Source organism: Thermobia domestica, chromosome 17 (assembly GCF_964235325.1).
Source record: "Thermobia domestica chromosome 17, izTheDome1.hap1.1, whole genome shotgun sequence".
Taxonomy (NCBI): Eukaryota; Metazoa; Arthropoda; class Insecta; order Zygentoma; family Lepismatidae; genus Thermobia; species Thermobia domestica.
Window position 1 is genome coordinate 181,478,192 of NC_137470.1, and position 24,202 is coordinate 181,502,393.

At 37.3% G+C, this 24,202-nt stretch overlaps 1 protein-coding gene across 1 annotated transcript in view; it reads right to left on the bottom strand.

The window, feature by feature from the left end:
* Positions 1 to 1,940: 1,940 nt before the first annotated feature.
* Positions 1,941 to 24,202, bottom strand: part of LOC145674531 (putative serine protease K12H4.7) — a 136,831-nt gene continuing 114,569 nt past the window's right edge. The window contains exons 7-9 of the mRNA XM_081744688.1: positions 19,246 to 19,378; positions 12,368 to 12,537; positions 1,941 to 2,104 (exon numbers count right to left, since the gene is read on the bottom strand). Of these exons, the coding sequence (XP_081600814.1) occupies positions 1,995 to 2,104; positions 12,368 to 12,537; positions 19,246 to 19,378 (413 nt within the window). The 3' untranslated portion in view covers positions 1,941 to 1,994. The remainder of the gene's footprint in view (positions 2,105 to 12,367; positions 12,538 to 19,245; positions 19,379 to 24,202) is intronic.

Consider the following 24,202-nt stretch of genomic DNA (forward strand, 5'->3'; position numbering starts at 1 on the left):
ACATTCTTTCATTGAATTAATGAAAGACAGGCAACGTGAAAATGAAAGATTGCGAGTACTTCTTCAAGTGGGTTATCAGAAAACACTTAGAAAGCTAAAGTAGAGACGGTTCGACGACAGGATTCACCGCCTAAAAGATAGACTTAAGAACAGTGAAATTGATGTAATTTCATATACTGATGCTGTTTCATATTATATCCGCATAGAAACTTGATATGCTATTTCGGGTGTGATAATACAATTTATGTTCTTCTAAGATATTTGAGTTTAATTTGTCAAGAATAGAAGAGACGTTGCAGTTGAGAATAAGATAAATCCACCTTTGTTACAGAAACAGAGTGAAAATTCCCTTGTATGTTATAAGGTCAAGCAGGAAAAGGCCAAACGGGATTTCCCTTTCCGCCTTAAGATAACATCCTTATCGGTTGTATGGCAAAATGTTTTGAGGGCATAAGGCGAAACGGAAAAAGGCCAAACGGGCATAAATTAGTATACTAAAATATACTATAAAAAGCGATAGAAAGATTCAAAGAACATAGACATACAAAGTTTGATTTATAATCTGAGTTGGTAGTTTCCACTTTTTTTTTTTTTACTCTAAAAAGTTTTGTGTTTCCCATCGCTAGATTTGCTGTCGGTACGATTTTTCTAACATTGACCCTGTTCTTTTATTTTACCAAAGATAATTTGGGATTTTAGCTTTAGTGAAAATGGCAAAACTGCTCTTGTAGAGCAACCTGTAAAAAAAAAAGCTACGTACCTAGGTATAATAAATTGAGTTCTTTTCCTTTTTTGACTTGTAAGATATGCTATTTGAAGACCTTATTTTTGTAACTATTTTCTCATAATGGTTGTGACATAGTTTAGATGGATCTCATAAAATGAGTGGCCTAAATTGTATATTGCACATCTGATATACAGGGTTGTCAAGGGTGTGAAAACGATGGAATAAATTTACAACACTACCAAAACTATGAAATCGAGGTTTATTAGTGTGATGCATGACAGAGTGAAAATATTTCACTTTACATGAGAGCCTCTGCGACCATTTTGGAAGGTATCATACTGGATGTTAATTAATTCAGTGAAATGGGAACTTTACGATCCGATACTATTGTTGAAATAAGGTGTGATTTCGTAACGATATTATGCTAGTTTCCTATTTGCTTTTTTGCATCCTGAACAAAATTATGATCATTAATTTACAATGACAAGTTTTTGTATTTATATATGTTCTAGAGTCTAGACCTATGTGATCAAAATTTCGTTAACAAAGAATATAGAAAACAATCTTGTTAATGTCTTTAAAAATCACACTTTATTTCAAAAATAGTAGTGTATCGTAAAGTCTATATTTCACTTAATTAACTCAAATCCAGTATGACTCCTTCCAAAATGGCCGTAGAGGCTCTCATGTAATATGGAATATTTGCACTCTGTCCTGCATCACCCAAAAAGCTTCGATTACTTATTTTTAGTAGTGTTCTAAATTTATTTAATCGTTTCCATACCCTTGGAAATCCTGTATATGTAGGGAATATGCAACCAGCGATACAAACCACTGTTTCAATTAATGCATATAAATGCTTCAGTAGGAGACAAAAAAAAAATGCATAACATTTTGTGATTTCAGCAAAACGTTTATCTGCATAATGAATTTTATGCACACAAGTGCATCAATTAACACAGTTTTCATTATGCATTTAGTTGCATTCTTAAAAATTATGCATCTAAACGTTTTGCTGGAGTCACAAAAGTTATGCATTTTTTTGTGTCAACTAACGCGTCTGTGGTTCTGTGTGTAAGAAGAAAATTAGTTCGCAACTTTGCCGCGTGCACATATAAATTAAATGACTAACACTTTGTAAGTATTTTATTTCATTAATACGAAAACAAAATAGGATTGTTAAGTAGAATATTGTATTTATTGTTCTCTTAAAACTTACAAATATAGTGTTTATAAAATATATGATGTATCTCTACGCAAGAAGAATCTATTCCTGAATCCACTTGCCGATCAGTTCTTGTATTTGTTGATGTGCTGATGCCACCTGAGGCGAATCACTTGGATCCGGATAATAATAGCATGGACAATGGGATTCACCTGAAACGCACAGAAAACAAAATCTTGAAAGATAACTTTCTCAGTGTGTAGTAATGATACTAACTGGCATTATTTGAAGGTTAAGTTACCCATTATTCTCCAATTAAGTAAGAATTTTTTTTTCCATTTCCAGAGTTTTACGTATTTCTGCTGTTTGTTCCTGAAAATCTTGCAAATTTACTTTGTATAACAAATAATAATATTTAATCACTAAAATAGTTCTACATCCACTGGTCCAATATTCTCAACAGATAGAGGAATACATATATTTTAATTAAGACAGGAAATAAGAATAAAAGAAGTACGTATACACTGAGAAAGGAAAGGTATGTAGTGTACGTAAAAACGTAGGTTACATGTGTACATGATATAGTTTTTGAATTTAACGTACAGCAAACGCATAACTGAAAAAAAATATGTTTTATGATACTGTACTTTTCCGTATAAGTGTAGCGAATAAAAGTACTTTCCGTATGAACGAATGAACTGCATGTAGGCGGTCAGGATCTCACACACTGATGGACATATGTAACATATGGGTGACGTATGTAATATATGCATATGTATGTAATATAGGGAAGACTGTTAGATGCCATACATTCTGCAACGGCATGATGTAACATCTAAGCAGAAAATGCATGCAGCATGTGTATTACGTGTGCTCCGTACAGATTTCTGTAGTAAACATAAAGATTATGTATATTTGTGCAATACACCGCTGTCCAGATAACTGATTTTTCTCAGAAGGTGCATTCGCGAAGTGTCCGCTCGGGATTCGTGTAAAATTTATCCAAATGCAAATTACTGCGCGGAGAAATATGTATTCTACTATTTTTAGGTTCCCATACCGGTAATTTGCATATTTATTTGCCTTCACATATCCGAAATTCAATCACGTTACAATAACGCTAGGACACAAAATTGCTTTTAGTTTCTTTATATGTAAATGGATATAAATGCGGTCATATGCAAAGAAATTTGATCAAGTACTGCTTTTCTGACACATGTTACCCAACTTGGCCGCAATCCTGGATCCGCAATATTGGATTTAACTTTCGGTTTTTGAAATGGGAATAGGTGGAACTGATACATCAAATCCAAGTACAACTTTTTCGGAAATTCATTGGCGTAGCCAGTTTTACCGTATCCTATATCGTTTGCAAGGTATTGCGTGGTAAATGTCAGGCACTTTAGTCTGGAGGAAATCCATCGAAACTAAAAATTTCAGTATGTCTAATGTTTCTCGGTGGCTTTTACCTAATTTGAGGGTGCTGAATCTGAATCTGCCGGGTGTACAAATGTACACCTTGAGCGTTTCGAGTAATTCAAGATGGCGGCCAATATGGCGGCTGTAAAATTGATAGGAATATTTTTGTATATTTTATCAAGATGGGTATCAAATTATATGTTTTTTGGGTTGCAGATTTCAATAATAATGTCAAAAATGTTATGAAATTGATACAAATCGAGGTATTCAATATGGCACCCAATATGGCGGCCGTAAAATTGACAAGAATATTTTTGGAGTATTGTATCGACATGGGTATCGAATTATATGTTTTTTGGGTTGCAGATTTCAATAGTTACTTCAAAAGCCTTATGAAATTGATAGAAATCATTATATTCAATATGGTATATTCAGATTCGCGACCCTCGAGCTAGGTACATACTTGGAAAAATATCTGACACACTGAAATTTTGGATTGGGTGTTGATGCTTTCTCCGTTGCCTTGTTTGCGCTCCAGAACATTTCTTTTTCACATTTTGGGCTTCTCTATATTTATTTACAAAACCATTCCTTTCTGTGTGCTAAAGAAAACAAACAACACAAACTTAGGTTTGAAGATTCTCTTATATTTTTTCCTGGATGTTTTCTTAATCAAGAATTATGTTGCTGGCCACATTAATGCAAAATATGTAAATTTACAATACAAAATGCCGATGTTTCTATGTTATTCCGCAACAAAATAATAAATATCACAGATCAGTCACTTGTCAGTCTTCGTCAGAAGAAGTATCCATGTTTTCGTCTTCTAGATTCCTAGTATTTTGACGTGTGAAGATATTCTGGCATCGTTTAGAGGCTCCACAATTGCAGAAGTCAGTGCAGCTATTATGATTTGCCACACAGCCACAACGTCCTTTACACAGGTTTTCAGAAGAACAGCCGCAACTCACCATCTTCAAGATGTCTTTCGGTGCAATCACAGTTCCCGGTGGTACAGTAACTGGTTCCAATGTTTTGTTCAACTCATCACGATACCACCCCAAATGTGTCGGATCCATGTCTGGTGGGTCTGGTTTATTTGCTTGTTTCCAAATACAAGCCTGGAAATGAGTTATTTTTACATTTTCAGAGAATGCCTCCGTAGTTGGTGGCAAGCTCTTCAATTTCGGGATATGTAAGGCAGACTTCTTTGACAATTTTTTCAGCCAGACATCTCTTCTGACATCAGACATTGTAGGGCCAGTTATCCTACTACCATAGCAAGAAGCTATAAACTCAGTTGCCTCCTGAATCACATCTTCAAGTAGTGATGTCTTATTTCCAAGCTTTTGAAGCTCCTTCCCACTTTGTAGTACTTTCATTGCCTTCTGCTTTCCAATGCCATAAAGAGTAGGAACTGTATCGCAGCCAGAAAGAGAATGACGTGCTAGTAATTTTGAAACAATATCACAGTGTTTGGACACAGACAATCCAATGTCAATAGCTCCTCTATGATTTTGAGTTGCCTCCATAAAAATGTTGCAAGTAAGTTTTTGTGTGTGGTATTGGTGCATCAGGAGGAGAAGAACATTCTTGTCATCACTAATTACATTTATTGTACAATTTCTGTCCAGCTGATTGGCTACCATCACTACTTGTGTGATAATTATGACATCAGCCTCTTTGTGAGTGTTTTTCGTATCTGGACGTTCCTTGATCAGCAGTTATTTCTGTTGTAACATCTTCTGGTCCAGTGATGAATAGGCTTTTGGTGGAATATGATGGCAACCCTTCTGTCATTAGATACTTGCAGATCAGCTGTACTAGTTGTACCTTATTCTTCGTAACATTCAGCACAACTTGTTGGGAGGGTAAGGACGTGTTGAAAGACAATTTATGATACCTGATACATGCTGATCCTGTTCTGACGCTTCTTATTCCTCCTTTGGTGCTATACTCCTTATATTAGTCAAATATCAGGCACACGTTGCATTTGTTCAATTTTTCAAGCACATATGACCGATACAATTTTATGAAGTCAAGAAGAATTCCGTTAGATGGCCAGTTGATCACCCACAAAACAGCACAACCATCAAGTATGATAGCATCTTCGTGCTTGTACGATCTCATAGACTTCTCTACCTGTAATATTTGTTTCAGTTTTTACTTACTTTTGCAGAACCTGGGAGTCCCATATTCATCAAACAAAGATGTGAGGACAGCGGCAAGCTCATATGAAATCACTTCTTTAGCATCAATATCTTTTGTAGATGTGAGACACATTGCACGCGTGCACAAGAGTTCTGTGTCAATGACACCAATACTAGCTGTTCTTTTGACGTCATGGCAGGAAACATTACGAAGCGTTGTTTAGATTGGATCGTGAAAACCAGTTGGTAGTTTTTCTTCGTAAGAACACAACGCCTTCTCACCTATCTCAACAGCATTATCAACATTCACTTTTTGGGAACAAATTTTCCCAGTCACAATATTCACAATAGTTTTTGGGTGATCATCGGTCTTCAGAGGATCTATACAATGAGACAGCTTTTCCTTTAACTTAATTCGGTCTGCAGCATCTCCTTTTACTCGAGACGGCATTCCTTCCTTATGCTTAGTTATTTCCATATTTCGTCCAGCATCTCTCATGACATAAATGTCATTTACTGAACGACTGCAGGTGTGAAGGCTGAAAGCCTATCGCTTCACTGCTGATGGATTTAGTGTAAGTCAGATTATTCCTCCTGGTCCATGGCCATAACGCATAAATGTATTCTCAATGAACATGTCTGACCATGTAGCATTTCAGATACCTGGTTTGTGACGCAGAACATGTTCGCCTTTCATAAATCGTTCTAGTATTTCACTTGGAAGGATCTCTTATTTTGTTTCTGAGATATTTTTCCTAAATTCTGTGAAAATGCTGCCATCTGTGAGCACAAAATTAAGGTTTTATGATTTATTATTACTCATGTCAGTAAATACTTTTTCAAAAATAGGTTTCAGAAATGACAATATAAACTTGCAGCCGCCATATTGGGCGCCATATTGAATATCTCGATTTGTATCAATTTCATAACATTTTTGACTTTATTATTGGAATCTGCAACCCAAAAAACATATAATTTGATACCCATCTTGACAAAATATACAAAATTATTCCTGTCACTTTTACAGCCGCCATATTGGCCGCCATCTTGAATTACTCAAAATGCTCAAGGTGTACATTTGTACACCCGGCAGATTCAGCTTCAGCACCCTCAAATGAACTAAAAACCGCTGTAAAACATTAGACATACTGAAATTTTTGGTTTGGTCCAAAAGTAGGGTTTTTCCTCCAGACTATTGACGAATATTGAACCAAATAGAAAGTTGTGCACGGCCGCGTGTGTATATGTAATCTTTTACGTGATTTATCGTTGACGAAATATTCTTTGACGTACAAACATACAGACACACAGACGTCGATGCGGAAATGGTAGGTCTTCATTCAAATATGGTCGTATCTGGATTTACATTATACATTGTAACCGCAATATAATACTTCCTTGTTATAGTAAAACATGGAAGTAATAACAATTACTTACAGAAATGTAATAAGATTGTAACACGAATGTTGTAAAGAGTCTGTTTATACTTACAATAGTTTTTCAGGTTAGAAATTGCTATGATTTGTCCCATAAAAAGTGTAAGTGTAGCTGATATTCTGCAATGTCTCTCGCAAAGTGCCTGGAAAGATTTAACGTGCAATGCCTTCCCAACTGTACAAGCTACGGTAAAACTCATTACTCCAATGAATTTCCGAGATAATTTCACATGATTTTGATGTATCACTTGTACCTATTCCCAATTCAAAAACCGAAAGTTGAATCCAATATTGCGGATCCAAGATGGCGACCAAGGTGGGCATCATGTGTAAGAGAAGCAGTACTTGATCCAATTTATTTTGCATATGTCCACGTTCATGTCCAGTTACATCTAAAAAAACTAAAAGCAATTTTGTTTTCGAGCGTTATAGTAGTAGGATTGATTTCCGGATATATGAAGGTCCATAAATATGCAAATTACCGATATGGGCCGCTAAAGTTGGTACAATATGCATTGGGCCTCGGAGAACTTTGCATTTGAATCAGTTTTACACGATTCCCGAGGGAATAATTTGCGAATGTACCTTGTCAGTGCAAGGAAACTAAACTGCGAATAGTTGTCCATTTGACTTTTTTTCCAAGACTAACCTTTAATTCCTATTTAAATTGCATTTATTATTATATTTTTTCTCCAAGAGTGTCTTTTAATTTCTATGTAAACAACAAGTGTTACATTCCTATTATGATTATATAAGCATCCATAACTGAGGAATCGAAAGCCTGGACAACGTACTTTATACAATTACGCGGAATTTGATCTTGATCGGGTTAATTCTATGTATGACCTTCTGTTTCGAAAATTTGATTCAAAATTTGACAGTTCATAACTCGCAAACCAAAAACCTGCAAAACATATTTCACATGTTTATATGACAAGTCAAGATATACTACATGCGAAGTTTAATCCGCAAATAAGTTCGGTATATGATTTGTTGTTTCTGAAAATGTGACTCAACATTGAAGAGGAAGGAGGAGGAAAGATGGACCGGATTTGTGTCTTTAAAACAAATGACAGACGCACAATTATGTTCACGGGTCGGGATTTGGCAGGTGAAGGGAGGTCTTTAGCTTCATCACGATACTCTTCACGCCGCTACAGCTACAGTTACAACTGTGTAAATAGGTGCATAATCCACGATATTATGTCCAAGAGCATCAAAGAGCTGCCACCACATCTCATGGATGAGCGGATACAGTGAGACAATGCGCATCCCCATGCCGCAAACGTCGCTAACACCTAGTGACCAACTTGCCACTAGGTGTTAAATGTCGCTAACGCCTAGTGGTAAATGTTGATCGTCAATATAGCGAGGTGTCGAAGGATTGCCGTAAGTGTGCCAAGGGCGGCAGGGTTTCGTCGAGTAGAAAGAGATATCTAGAATCGGAGTGTTGAAGTTACCACCAGTTAGCAGCGAGGACTTCATTTTCGTCCGCGCTCCTTGGATTCGTCGTGGAGAAAAGCGAAAGGACAAGCACACACTATCGTCAGTCATGTGCATGCGGTTATTATTATATAAGGTAGGTGCAGGTAAATACACCATGTTAAGGGTGTTGAATTTTTTATGGCCTTAGTTTTCATGAAACACCAAGAACAAGACATGTGCGTTGCAGAGTAGCCTTTTCCGCGTGTAAAAAATGTGGCAGTGATGCGACTCACTTCTATTTTGTACCCAAGGAAAATAAAAAAGTGTTACAAAGTGGCGTATTTACCAAGACGGGCAAGTAATTACGCCAAGTCTAGAATACTACTAGAAACCTGTAATAAATGTTGCAACTGCTTACATCGTCTGTATTATACGAACCCAAACATTACTACACAACATGGTGAAAATAGAATAACCAAAATGCAAGATGAAGATAAAATGATAAAATGTAAAACCGATAATCTCCAAAGTTGAAATGAAGTTCCCAACTGAAAAGTTTTAGTCCATAAGAAGATAAACGAACAGTGTCACTGAACTGTGACTTAAAAAAAGTACTCCGATATTACATGGAACATGTAGGACAAATGAAAACATCTTGGTCTTCTGCAGGCAATCCTGCACAAGCCCTGGCGTATTTCGCTACACCATGCTTGGTACTGATTTAGTAGTCATGGAATCACTGAAATTACGCATACAAAGCAAAGTGTTCCTAGACGGACACGAAATAAAGCGTAAATTGCTGTAAACAATCAGCAATGTTCTGAGTTAGCACGGTACAAAAAACGGATTCTTGCCTCTATTGAAATAATAACGACTCTCCACGGAACCTTCCCGAAGCAAACGGCACTGCACGGCCTGGCTGTCGCAGCGTTGTCTCCCGGAGTATTCGTCAAATCAGACTTATCCATGACCGTGGCACATATTGGAGGCACATTCAAGCCGATTTTGTCGGAAACGTCCTAGCACTGAACACTTGTATTTAGCTGCACTGGCGTATATACCTGCAGTTACCTTATTGTTTTTTTTTCCTGGTGAATTGTTCCTAAAGTGAGCTCCGGAGGTCAAGAGTAACCCTGCCTCTACATCATGAAATAAAAAATCTTGAGATTAATGCATATAATTGTATGAATTTTGGTGCCAACTGTCGCCGATCATTAGAAAGTGAATATGGGAGAACTATGAAATAAAGTAAATAGACGTGTGTCATTTTGTAATAAAATTAATGGCGAATACATTTTATCTGATCCCAAACGGTTATCGTCAAACATACGCGGTGAAAGGAGCACTCTAATTAGCCAAATTTAAAAGACTTCAATCATTTATCCCACCACAAGCGATGTTCTGTTTTTCATCCCCTCTGTGGCGAAGTCACACTACTGCTACTGAACTTTTGATATATGCAGATTTTAACTATTATCCTAAAGTAAAAAATAACAGCGAAATTTGGCTCGCTGCATATACGTTTCTTTATGTGCTTACGACACATCAACCATGTCATACCGATGTGCATTTGTCTTATTTACGGTACTATTTGCAGAAAACTGATATGCAGTATAAACAACACTTTTCTGATTTATTAACAGTTCTTTTAAAAAAAAATCAACTGGTTCTTGTATTGCTTTTGTAACTGTCCAATGTATATACAATGTGATTGAACTGTTAATAAAGACTTTTAAAAAAGTCGGAAGAAAACGTGCCTGGTAATGATAAGGTTGGTGGTTCGCGCCTACCTCTGGGTACTTTTTTTTTACTTTTTTACAGTGTGTTTTTTCGACTCACCTTAATGTAAACAAAACACGCATATAGGCAATTTAACGTATCTTGTGCCAGTAATTTTGTGATCCATTGGCGTTCTTTCGCATCTCTGCCAATGGTGGGCCGCTGGTGGTACAATTTTCAAAACGGAAGTAGGGATAGGAGATCGTCGCTTTGGGGTCGCCAATATTTGGCGAAATGTCGCTAGTTGCCCATCGGTGGTCCACCGACGCTTACGGCATAGGGATCATACGCTTCTTTGCGTGTCTGCCACACATAAACTCGGTGAGTGGCATTAAATAACGTGAAATATGACTCATCCTACCATAGCACAAATTTCCAGTCATCAGTGGTCTGTGTTGCGTGTTAATGGCACCATTAGCGTCGTGTAAAATCTTTGTGGTCCCTTATCAGCGGTTTTACCAGTCCAATACCACAGCATATGCCCATGTCATGTAACTCGTGGTGGACTGTGGTTGTCAACACAGGTTGATTAAGTTCAACTGTCACTTGTACAATAGGCAAAAGACGGTTCTGAGAGACGATCTGCTTTAATGTTCGAACTACCGGGTCACTGAAGGTTTTCTTGCTATCACTGTGGCTTTGCTGTGGGTTTTGTAGGCCGTCTTCTCCTTGGACAATGTCCGTCGCGACATACCCAACACAGTCACGCCCTCATCACATAACGGACCGCCAACAATTTATTTGGAATCTCCTGCTTCCCAGGTAGAAAGATAAAAAAAAAAAGAAAGTTCTGTCGCTTTTTGTGAAGGTTCGTGTTCCTTTTGCACCCACATCGTGAGGTGAATGAATGGAGATAAGGCGAAGGTTAGTTATTAGTGTGGGTATATCTAACATACTAGCTGGTTGTGGCAGTTCAGTTACACCGTGAACTTGCGTAAGGACAGAGTGAACATGGGATCTCCACAGAGCGTCAAAAGGGTGTGTGTTCTGTACGAGTTCAAACTGGGGTTAAACGCCGCTGCAGCGGGGAGGAAGATATGCCCGTCGTGACTACATGGGCACTGCGGCAGTAGTTTAAAAAGTTTAAATAAAGTGTCAAAACACTCGAATACACTCCATGTGCCGGAAGAATAACACATGTACAAAATGAAGATCTGCAGAGAGCAATTTAACGCGAACAGCGGCCAGACATGTGAGGGACTGGGACTATAATTCAGTGTTAGTGGAGAAACCATTCAGCAGCACCTCCATCAATTTGGAAAGCACTTCAAGTTGGGTCGATAGGTTCGACATGATTTAACTCCGGGACAGAAAGCAACGCGAGCAGTCACCTGTGTTTCTTTGCTGTTTCGTCTGAGAAAGGAGCCACTTCTGGACAGGTGATGAGAATCAGGTTATGTACGAAGCTTCATGGCGCCGTCATCATTGGTTAGCATCCCATGAACCCGTTTCATAACAGCCGAAACCAACACTGCACGATAAGGTCCCCTTGTGTGTTTAGTGAAGAGTTCGCGGCATCGTGCATTGGGAATTGCTACCAGCTGGTCAGAGCATCAATACAACTGTGCACTGTCAGCAGTTGAGCCTTGTTGAAGAGAAACTTAAAACTCTGGAACCAGCACTTCTGGATCTGCTTCTTTGGAGCACCACCTTAGCGGACGCCAGTTTAAATCACTAGTAGAGGTGCAAAGTGCGCTTGATACTTTCTTTGCTTCACGGCCCATCAGGTTCTACCGCGGTGGAATCCATGGCTTTCCAGAACGTAGGCAGAAGGCCGTTGTTGCTCATGGGTTTGTCTTTGATCTTCCATTTAGGTCTTACGTGGCATATAGGTGTTTGTAGGTGGTGGTGAAAAAGCGTCAGAACTTTCTTGGTTACCTTTATAGTACGCAGTTTGCCCTAATACACCACAGAAGTTTATTTATACCATAGTTATACTTCTAAGAACGGAAAAGTTATTAAACACGAGTAGAATAAAATTTCTACTTCAATCATAGTTTTTCTTTCCACAACTAACTCCTGTTTCCTCTACTACCACTTTCCTTGGACGGATAGAGAATGGTACTTTTCTGGGTTGGATTGCGTCCAAGAAATTTATGCGGAAGAGTACATCTAATATGAACTCGTTATGTTTGGGGATACGCATTAACTTTTACACTATTACTAGAAAGGAAATAAATTTTATAGTACTCTTTGTATTTCAATTTTAGTCACTATAATCTACCATTTTGATATTTTTCATTGTTAGTTAATAAGTGGAACTAACCTTCAACATAAATTACAGTTGCGTCTTCATTCAGGTCTTGAAGAACTCCCAGTGCATGCCATGGGTCTAAGGATCCATGAACGAACACTACTCTTTTTACCTCAGGATTCAGTCCACCGTAAATTGTGTTCGTTCTTTCAACTCCATAATTCAACTGGGTTTCGTTAAAGCTGTAAACAACAGATGAAATCATGTAAACAATACTTACTTTTAACGTACAGTATTTTGAAAACAATGGCAATTTATGCCTAAATATAATTGTGCATATTTTTATATATCTAATAAAACAAGGAATTCATCTTGTTATTTACCACATGATCATTTGTCTTGTATTCGAATTATGCGCGAATTCTATCGAGGAATTAGTTGCTTAAAATATATATAAAACGATAGTTATGATTGTTGTGCTCTATGGTTGTAAAACATGGTCGCTTACTCTGAGGGAAGAAGCTAAACTGGTATTTGATAACAAAATCCTGCGACGAATAATGGGAGCCAAGAGGAACGGGAAAGGGCAATGGTGGAAACTTCATAACAAGGACGTGCATAATTTATACCGTTTGCCAAACATTCTCTGGGTCATGAAGTCTAGGAAGCTCAAGTGTTCAGATTATGTAGCCAGAATGGAAGGAAGTAGGAACGTTTTTCAAAGTTTCAACTGTAAATGCAATCGGAAAACACCTATTAGGAAGATCTAGGTGCAGACGTGAGGACAATATTAAGATGGATCTCGCACAAATAGGAATACAAAATAGAAACTGGGTCCAGTTGGCTAAGAACATATGTCAATGAAGAGCTTTTGTGAACGCTGCATTGAATGTCCGGGTTCCGTAAGTCATATAATTAGTTAGTTGGTTTTGTTTTTAATGGTTTGTGTATGAAATATTCGTCCGCAATTTTCTCTTTGCAAATTCTTCAAATCTCTCCACTAATTACTAACATATTAACACGGAATCAGAAGATTATAATCACTACAGATGTAAGATTTTAAAAAAATCTTTCGTATATTCAGGTATAGAAGTAAAATATATACCTAAATACTTACGCGATATGAGACATTTCCAAAATATTTTGCAAAACTTATAATGCAATATTGAATTGCTATCTGAACATGCTGTGTTAATTTAAATTAATAAGTTGGAAACTTGGAATATCATAAACAATATATCGTATGTTTGCAATGTTGACGGTCAAGCGAAATCTTAAGAACTTAATATTAGTGACAAAATTTCAATCATGCAAAGTTTAGCTTCAAACATAACAATTGTTTAGTTGCACTTCCTCCTTGAGTTAATTTCTCATTTTCTACTTATGAGATCCGACTTATTTCTGGGGTGAATACAGGTGACTTTGATTCTGCATAGCTATTAACCTTGAAGCTGGAAAGAGGTATACTCCGAAACGTACAACATAAATTTCATTTTACAGATATGCTGTATATGCTTTTTTTCCACTTCTGAGGTATTATTTACTGCCATGTGAAATTGGCTATAATGATATAATTCAACAATTGTGTAATAAATTAATAATTAAGCAATGTTTGTATTTACCTACAAAAATGTCATGTATTGTCCCATATTTATTTGGAACAAGTTTGAAATACTTGAGATTTCCTTAAAATTCGCTGCGCAGATCCGCACATTATGCGCGTCATGTTCTATTCCAGCCCACAGTGTTGTTTTTCTAGAAATTTTAAAACATCAATTTTCGATGTTTTCTTTTTATGTAATGCATATGTTAAGAAGGTTGAGATTTTACCAAACGAAAAAAGCGATTTTAGAGAACGGTTGAACAGAGGCACTGAGGATCATTCACATTAAGAATCAACTTCATATAAGCAAGATCCATAATTTGAAACAAGGTAAACGATGAAATATCCGATCATACTACACATTTTAGTCATCAACAATGCATGTTGTAGTGCGTTCACTCAATATGGGTGCAGTTTGCCAAATTTCTTTAAAGTTCCTATGCTCATCTTTAAAACAGCATCCTTCCGTCCTCCCTACATCCGTCGTTTGACCTCATTTGCTGAGTTGCAACGTCGTAACATCCACTGTGTATGTTTTCTCTTCCCACTGCTAATGTGAAAAAAAATTCAACATATATAAAACAACAATCTCTAATCACTAATTTAAAGGAGAGCGTTTGAACTGTAGCAACTAAGACTTCACGAGGAGTTGACAAGCAACTGCCAATTGTTTCAAACGAAGGGTGTGGTTGGTCATTTAGTTATCGGAGGTGTTTTCCAGAAGTTGTCTTCCGGTATGATGAGATGATTATTTATTGCACCAGTCACCATACGTAGAAGGCAACATTCTTTATAATGTATTGCACTTCGATTGAAGAAACGAACTATACATGTTTGTGTCCCCATTGATGTCATGCTGAAGCATGATTGTCCTTTATCAGTAGTTTCACCCCAGAAATTCGACTCCGTACATCCGTGTCAAGTGAGTCGCAGGTGACAATGATTGTCGACACAGACAGTGCGAGATCCTACGCAATTTCCTCAGCCACCTGTTCTGCAGTCGCACAACGGTTCTGAATGACAATTTGCTTTAGTTATAAGGAGAACTTGCCACTGAGAGTTTTCTACGATCGGTGTTTCTGCTCGTGGTTTTGCAATGTTTTTTTCTTTATGCCGTCATTACCTTGGATACTGTTTCTCGTATCACACGACCACTTTTGTTACGCTTGCACAACATAACGACTGCGTACAATTTGCCCTCTTTGAAAATCAGAATGGTCATCCATTTTACATTATCACCGTCTGCTCAGTTCACTGCACACTGTTCTTCACGTAGTGAGGAACAGTACTATAACATACCATCCTCAACATCTTGGCATAGAGCCTGACCGTTGCTAACGCAAACATCTGACATGTTTCTAGCTTCAAGTTTTTTTCCATTATTTTGATCACCTTCTATATATAATCTGTCAGTATATTGAATCTTTACGAAAATATTCGTGGTACGATTAGTGTATGAAAGTTATTTCCATATATCTACCATGTGTCTTGCTTATATGCTCGAATTCAATTATATATGGCTCAAATAGAGTCGTATCTATGAAGTCTAAAAGTTGCAAAGGTACATGTATATTGGTAATATGGGTAAAATTTTTCGAATTATGTATAAGCGGAACATAACGTGGAGGAAGCTGAAAGTTGAGGGTAAATTGTTGACTTAGGAACGTGACGGTTTGATGGATGGTAATGTTGATAAAAGATCAGGTCAAGAATTGCAATAGCCAAATAAGTCTTCAACAAGAAAAGACCACTCTTAACTAGCATGCTTAATATTGGACTAAGGAAAAAGTTGGCCAAGTGCTATATATGGAATATTGAAGTGTATGGTTCAGAGACTTGGACATTAAGGAAGTTAGAGAAGAAATATTTAGAGAGCTTCGAAATGTGCTGGAGGAAGATGAGAATATAAAGTGGACAAAAAGAGTAACAAACGAAGACGTTTGAAACGGATAGGAGAGAAGAGGGTGCTTCTAGCCACCATCTTTCGTAGAAAGGCCAATTGGATTGGACACATCTTGCGAAGAAATTGTCTTCTCCATACCACCATAAAAGGAAAGATGGAAGGAAAGGAAGGAGAAGAAGGAGAAAGAAGAACATGGATGAAAGGAAAGCGAGGAATGGGAAGAGCACAAATCATCGATGATTTCAAAAATATAAGAAAATATTGGGAGTTAATAGAGGGAGCTGAAGCTCGAGAAACGTGGAAGAACCATTTCCAGGCCGAAACCCAAAATTGAAAAAAAAAACTCATTAGTTCCAGGACCTGACAAAAAGCAGAATACTTAATAATAATGTAGACAATGCCAAGAAATGTTTATGTTTTCTACTGTATTGCATGGTTCTAAGGCGTCAAGTTTAGATGCGAGAGAAATACAACAAGATTTTCCGTCTCTTTATCACATCATTTGACTTGAAGTGGCAGAGAAGAATTGAAAGAATAAGTAATTTGGCTTGTGATGACAAGCTTAGATGAGAGATGGTAACTTTCCATAAGAACAAGAACATGTAAAAGCTGTAATGAAATTATCAAAAATTATGGCTACACCTAACGTATTGTTTAACGTATGGTGAGTTGCAGCGGATAGTTGTAGTACAGTGTTTGTAGTATTTTCACAAACAAACCTTTTGAAATGGAAATCGAATTTGTTGACTAAACTTGGCAACGAAGTCGGGAGCCTCAAGAAACGAGCAAAGCAAAATTTAAAGCGTTTCGTTTATATAGATGGGCACAGTGAAAAAAAAGATCAGAATGTGCCAGAACAATGTTTTAAATCTGAAAATTGCAGCGTATTTGTAAAATGGGTAAAAGGTTGAAAACAAAAACGCATTAATAGACATCGCGAGAAAGTAGACATATATTAGAAGGTAGGCTTGTCATGGCCACCATCTGGAACTCGACCATCTTATGTTTCGCTCTGTTCTTTTGAGATATATTAAATAACTTTCATAACAAATCTTCTGACCAAGTCGAGTGCACATGGTTCCAAGTGTAACATAGAGGATTCAATATTAGGACGTAGTAATCGTATGTTTAGAGAAGTTTCTTGTTGGCGGGTGAAAGGTGCGATTTGTTTGGACTGGACGATAACTATTGGCTGATCCACTTTTTCCAACTTGAGTTAGTATTGTCCTTTCATGATTAATTATATGCCAGTTATAAAGTAGAAGGAGGGATCTCGTAAAGTATGTAGATAACGTCGGAGATCAGAATTGATTATGTCGTGAGTGTACAAATGTTAGACACACTCATCTTGGTGAAAATCAAAGACGAACAGGGTTTGTAGGTTTTTGTTTCTTCTACCAGATTGCTAGGTGTGGGTCATATGTGCTGAATGGGAAGACATGCTGTATTTTTGTCCTTTACTGCTTTCCTACAGACATAGTCGTTCGTGTCCGAATAATAAATAACTTTCATCCAGAGACCACAAACCAGCATTCACCTTGCTACTTCAGCTTCTCACAAAACAAGCGGATACGTTTTCAGCAGGGACAAATGTTAGGGTAAAGGAATGTAGATGCATCTCCAAATATTTACGACAGAAACTTACGAGGGCGACTTAGACTGCAATGGCAACATATCTGGGGAATAAACATTAAGTGTCTTAGTGTCTTACTCACGTGAATATGATCACATTCCCTCTATGTAACATCCGCCTGTCTGACTAACACGTTTTCAGGGATCTTGCAGATGTAGGGAACCGTTAAGAGCTCCCGTTTGTAAGAAGACTTCGAGAGAGTACCTCACGACATGAGAAATGCTAGGAATATCACAGAAACGTTGCCCTCAGTGGCGTAGGGAAGGGAGGGCCCAGAGGGGCCGCCCCCCCAAAGAGGCCCGACAATGTACTTTGGTACTTTGATGTTTGTAATTTTTTTTATATATTTTTATGTTTATATATTTTTTGTTTGTAATTTTTCTACATGTACCTATAACAGCACTTGCCCCCCCCCCCAAACACATATCCTGGCTACGCTACTGGTTGTCTTCGAAGTGATTCTTCCATCTTGGGTAACAAATCAAAATCGTGGAGTCTCATATCCAGGAAATGTGACGGGTGCTTAAAAACTTTCCAACCCCATGGTCGTTAGAGAATCTATAATGTATTGGAAGTATGGCAGAATGGAAGTATGGAAGTTATCGTGAAGCAGAATTGATTCAGAGTGCAGGAGATGTGGTTCTTTGCGTCGCAATCCTGGCTGAAAATAGTGACTCAGATACGGGACAAAGTACGTATCATTTCTGGTAAACCCTGGTGGCACTTGCTGTGAAACGACAATGCCTAAGTGGCCATAGAATATTGTTATCTTGCATTTAAGTTTTATGACTCTTGTGTTACCTTCTTCTTTCCTGGAGATGCAGGGAGGCACTATTCACTTGACTGACGTTTCAATTCTCTTTCATACGATCTCCCCCATGCGTCGTCACTCGCAATAATGCGTTGCAGAAAACTAACACCTTCCTGTGCGTAACATCTAATGGGGCGTTTACACTTAGTCGATTTGCGTTCGATTCAGTTGAATTGACGTCACTTTCAACTTAATCGACCGTGTAAACGGGACTTCAACTTAATCGCTTGTTGATCGAAGGCGACTAATCGACTGGTAACTGAATTGAAAGACGTTCTATTTTCTGTGGTTGAAATAATTGAACACATCCATCGATCTGATTCGGCCTAGTTGCTTCGATTTAGTGGCAAATGCAGCGAGTCGATTTAGTCGTGCGACTAAATCGACCAAGTGTAAACGCCCCATAAGATGTAGGCGTGCACATTCCCATTCATGACACTTTTACACCTGCGTCAGGACATGCAGTACTTATATGGCTGCAATCTTTCGCATGTCTAGACCATGAGTTAGAATGCGATATAGGCCCTACTGATATAGATAAGAACACAGTTCAATAGCCAATTCACTACATGTGCATCGCCAATAACTTTCTAGCAATGTTGACAGTGCTTTCACATGATGTTGACATGTAGCCATTCGAATATTATCCCACCATGTTCTTTGTCTGCTGATTGGTGCCTTGCTCCGAATGCTTAAGCTTATGTCGTAAGCGTCCGATAAGGCAGAGTACTGTACCTGGAAATTTATAAAGACACACTTTTCTGTACGGGTAAACATTGCTTAGGGCAGTACGTCACACTAATATTATTTTACCAGCATCTACTGACACTACCCAGGAACATACTAGTTTCGTCATTTGTCTCCCAGATAATCGATCATCTAATCAGAGCATAGTACCATATAAATCTAAATGACCTACGCAGTCTCATGCTTAAAATAGAGCAGACGTCAGAATTGACACAACAGGAAAGAAAACACAATATAAATAACATTTATTTACCTTTGTCCATAACCATCCTTGCACCATTGAGTAAAATAATCCATAGTAACATTTCTTCCAAAAGGTTGATCTTCTAAATCTGTTGTTGGGAAGTACCCAAATTCTGTACACGCTTGATAATACCACACACGTACTGAGAAAAAGCAAAACGCCATTAAATATTATTAACTATGGTCTCAATAGATTTATATATCCATAATACGTATAAAGAATGCTATTTCAGAAATAATTCTACTCTTTCAGCACTTAATTTGAATACTATACGAATAAATGGCACAGTTACCACATTCAAATTACTCGCACCACATCTTAACCCCTTCCACTACGATTTATTTTCTGAATTCTGATAATTGAAGCATAAGTTATGAAAGTGTATTATAGATGGTTTATCATTCTATAACTTTCAAAACATCAACATAGTCTTACGCTTGTGCATTCGGTAGGAATGCTTTCGTCGTCGTTTTGAAGAAAGAAAGGAAACTATTATCGTTAACTTGGGAAATATAGCTCACTGGTAGAATTGAGAGGTAACTGAGAAGACGACGAGCGTTTTAGTTTATAGGGCATGTGGGTAGAAATAAATAAAAACAAATATTTAAAAAAAAAGATAGTCGAGAGTTTGTTTAGGAAGAAAGAAAAGGAAGGTTGTTTGGGCGTTTAGGACCTTGGATGTGTATTCCGTACCTCCGTTCCTGGTCGTCGACTGGTGGTCTCCATGTCTCGGCTTCTGTGTCGAATTGGCGAGGAACTTGGTATAGGTCTCTCCTGTCGTTGCTCACACTCGCTCCTCGTGAACTTTACCGCTCCTCGTGTACTTCACCGCTTCTCGAGTGCTACTCCTCTCTTCCGGGTCCTGGGACGTTTTTATATGAAACAAAGTAGGAAGATGGCCGACGAAATTACGGAAAAACATCCAAAGTACGCACGTGTAGGATTCAGGAAAGTGCAAGGTAAATGGAATTCTCGACTTATTTAATAATTTGTCAACAGTTACAGAACGCTTTGGTTACATCAGATTACATAAGTTACATAAATTTACCAAGAATGAAGAATGAGGAATCGTCTACTAAAGAGAATTTTGAAATGTTTGCTGACTGTCTTATTATTCCAAGTTGTGTCTGTCTCTCATCATCCACAGAAAATAAAGAAAGAAAAAAAAATAAAAAAATAATATCGTTTTTAAATCTTGATTTGTTTATATACTGAATATTAATAATATGAGGGAAATCCAATATCTCTACATTCCCGCCACTAAATCTTACTGAACGACGAAAAGAGGAACGCTGTCGTTTCAGGTCCAATTACTTATTGAACGCACTGTATATCTTTATGTATGTTAAATACATATAAAAAATAATTAATCACACATCACTAAAAAAAAAACACTTAAATCACTAGCGTTAACAGATAATAAAATGTAGCACTAAACCAATCAATCAATCAATATTTGAAGAATAAACACACAAGAAAGTTAATTTGTCAATTTGAAAGCATCATCTTTCAATGTCTTGGATAGTTCCTGTCTTTTCTCCCATTTAAATAGTTGACGTAATCGTTAAGATACTGAAGCACATGGTCTTGTTTATAACATTGAACTTGAAACTGTAGAATGCTGAATCGGCAGAGTCTCAGCTGCAAGATAATCTACTCCAGCTTGGTCGTTGACCATATGCAAAGGACGTAGTGAAGTTGAAGTAGCTGTCACCAGATGGCAGATGTTATCGGCTTGGCTGGATAGATGACGCTGGGGGTGATGGGGTGTGGCTGTGAGCTTGCTTGAAGATGTATAATTATAATATATTTATAGTAGCAATATTTATGTCCGTGACGTGTGATAAGGTGAGTTTTACGTGCATCAAAAAAATTTAGTGTGAACAAAAAGTGAGAGAAAAAAAACGTTCAGCAACATATCATTCCTTGCGTCGGTTGGTGGGCAAATCGTGAGGTTCAAATCTGAGCGTCGATATCTCTTGATGTCCATAAATCCTCTTCTTCTTAGTGGTGTAATGCTGCATTGAGGTACGGAAAGGGGTTGTAGGGAGATAATTTTTTTTTTTATAAAAAAAATATTAAAGGAAAAAAGGAATAGTGATTGAAGTTATCAGAAACATGTGACTCTGTATATGTGTATCTAGGATGAAGATTAAGAAAGGGTGTGTATCAGAAGGGGCAAAAAGTGAAATTATAGATGTTATAATATAAAGAAATAGGAATTGTAGCGAACATATGGCAAAGGAACACAGTCTCTAAGCCGTGGGAAAATGTAAACATGAAAATTTTCAAGATGGCTGCCATGACGCTATGACGGAGGGATGGGAGTTTTCGCAAAGGCTCTCGGTATAGTAATGGCCGATGTTTGTTTACAAACAGAAGGATAAAAGCAAAACGAATGACAAGTTATAATGGCTGTTTTTAATTTTGGGGGGGGGCACAAGAGTTCAAAAACAAGGATAATGATATTGGGAAAGTAAGATTTGATTAAGATAACTATTATTAGGCTTTTGAAAGGCGATTTCAAAGTCAAGGTACCTAAACGTGAATCCAGTGGCGTCTCGGGGGGTTGGTTTTACGAAATAGTGGAATTGTGGAGAAGATTTGAAAGTAAGGAAAATTAGAGTGAAATGCGGTAAAATTATTATCCGAAGAGTTACTTCCGATGAGAAACAGGGTTGGCAACTCAGGTAACAATATCAAGGTATCGTAAAAAAAAAATCAGGGAAGATAAATAAAGGAAGTGTCGTTATTTGAGGACTGTGAGGGTGATTTTTATGAAAGCCTGAGAGTGATCGTAGTATTTCAGTAGAGATGGGTAGGAGGCATCAGAAAAATTAGGACAATAGAGAAACATAAAAAAAAAGAAGAAAAAGAAAGAATTAGTATTAGTATAAGTACTTCATATTCATGATCTGACCAAATGCCCAAAATATCTAAACAATTTCCTATTAAAATCTTAAATACAATTTCCTTAATATCATACTCTAAAGGGGGCCGGGGGGGCTCATTATTTCCAACATAAACCTAACCCATTTCCTGATTAGGTTGGGAATTTAAGGTAACTAGAGGTTGGATTGGGTTTTATCGCCCAATACTCGATTGTGTTAGTAAAATTATGTTGGAAATAAAAATTGTGGGGGGGGGGGAGAAGAAGGTCTCTAAATTCATAAAAATAGGTATGTCCGGTAATGATTCTCAATTTTATATGGTCGTGCGTATATACGTTCTAATATCTTCTTCTAGATGCTGTTTCACAAAATGCGTGAATTACTCGACGTCTCAGTTTCCGTATCCGCTTTTAAGAATACACTATGTAGTTGGAAATGTACGAAGATTTTACGTTAGAATTCCTTAATTCCAAGACGGTAGAAGGTGGTACTATAATCTCTGTACCAAAACTTCCGTCATTAACTATCAATTCTTCCGGAGGAGGAGGTAAACTCAATTCTGACACTGAATGTGCATCCTTATTTCTGTTCGAAGTGGTGAACTTTTCTGGGGTCACTTCAGGTTCTTGATCTCTTTCTTCAATCCTCTCGTTACATTTATTCTCAAAACTCTTCATCTGCAGTGGCGTATCATCACCAATTTTTTTCATTAAACTTTTCATAACTCTATAGAGCAAAATTAGACTTACAATTGCAATAACGGTTTGCACAATGTCTAAAAAGTAGCTCAATTCTTGCAAAGAAAATTCCGTAGACGCACTACATTTTCTACAAAACCATATAAAATTGAAAATCCCATGTTCTCTTAGCAAATAAATAAGTAGAAGAGTGATGATGATATTCCAAATAATAATAATTCCTGGTATAAAATATTCATGCTTATAGATAGGCATCTTAATGGGCGTCTGGTCAATTATCGTAAATGCTGATATATTCATATGTCGGATTGAAGAACTCCAAACATCGTTAAGTAAAGATGAAACATTAAAAAATTCATTCCCTTTATACGTAGATCGTAATAGCATCAGATCATTAGAGACTAGCTGGCTCGGAAAAAGATGTAAAAATACAGGTTCTGTAAGATCATTGTCGAGACACGGAAAATCCGATCTGACGAAAAGATTTCTCTCCACAATTAATTTAGTATTACATGGTATTCGAATTTTAAGGGCTCCGTATAATCTGGCTTCTTCTGGAACTTGAATGGTAGACACATTTTCTCTAGTCTTCAAAGTTAGAAATTCTGGTGGGTGTATTAAAACAAACTCATGCGATCCAATGTCTATAATCTGTGCCTCTTTCGAATCATAGCACGTATGGTCACAGTTGTGTAATATTTCCCTGACTGTACTGGCAACGAAAGCTGCGTGAGCACAATTTATTAAACGAGAACGTGTCACAATGTGTGTAGGTATCTTACATAACTTTGATTGGCTATAATGACAAGCAAGTAAGCTTGTTCCTGTTATTGGTATAAGATCTTTTTTATCTTGAACTACCATAACTAAAGGCTGGATATCAACGGTACAAGTTTGGTTGTATACAGCAAACGGAAGTGGCTGCACATTATATAACTCAAATGAAGGCTGTATTTCAACGATCGGGATTTTCATCTGTAGATAAATGTACGTGTCGGTGATTGAACAAGTCAAAACATTAATTGAATAATACATTTCCAACAACGACTTATCTATGGCTAACTTATATCCATTTTTCAAAATGATATTCTCAAATTCAGATAAATGTGCGTGCAACACTTTATAAGGAATTATATTAGGGTTCAGCCTAGCATCTGTACACATCTGAATTGTCAGATCATATTTAAAAATTTGTAGAAACTGTACAAACTGCGTTGAAATCGAATAAAATTCTTGAATGAACGAAATGACCTCTTTATGTACTCGATTTGCAAGCTTATTAAGATGATCTCCCAGATCATGTTCTTGATCCAATATTTTTGCCGAAAAGTTTCTAATTTTTTGAAAATTATCCTGTATCTGATCTTGAAAACTTAA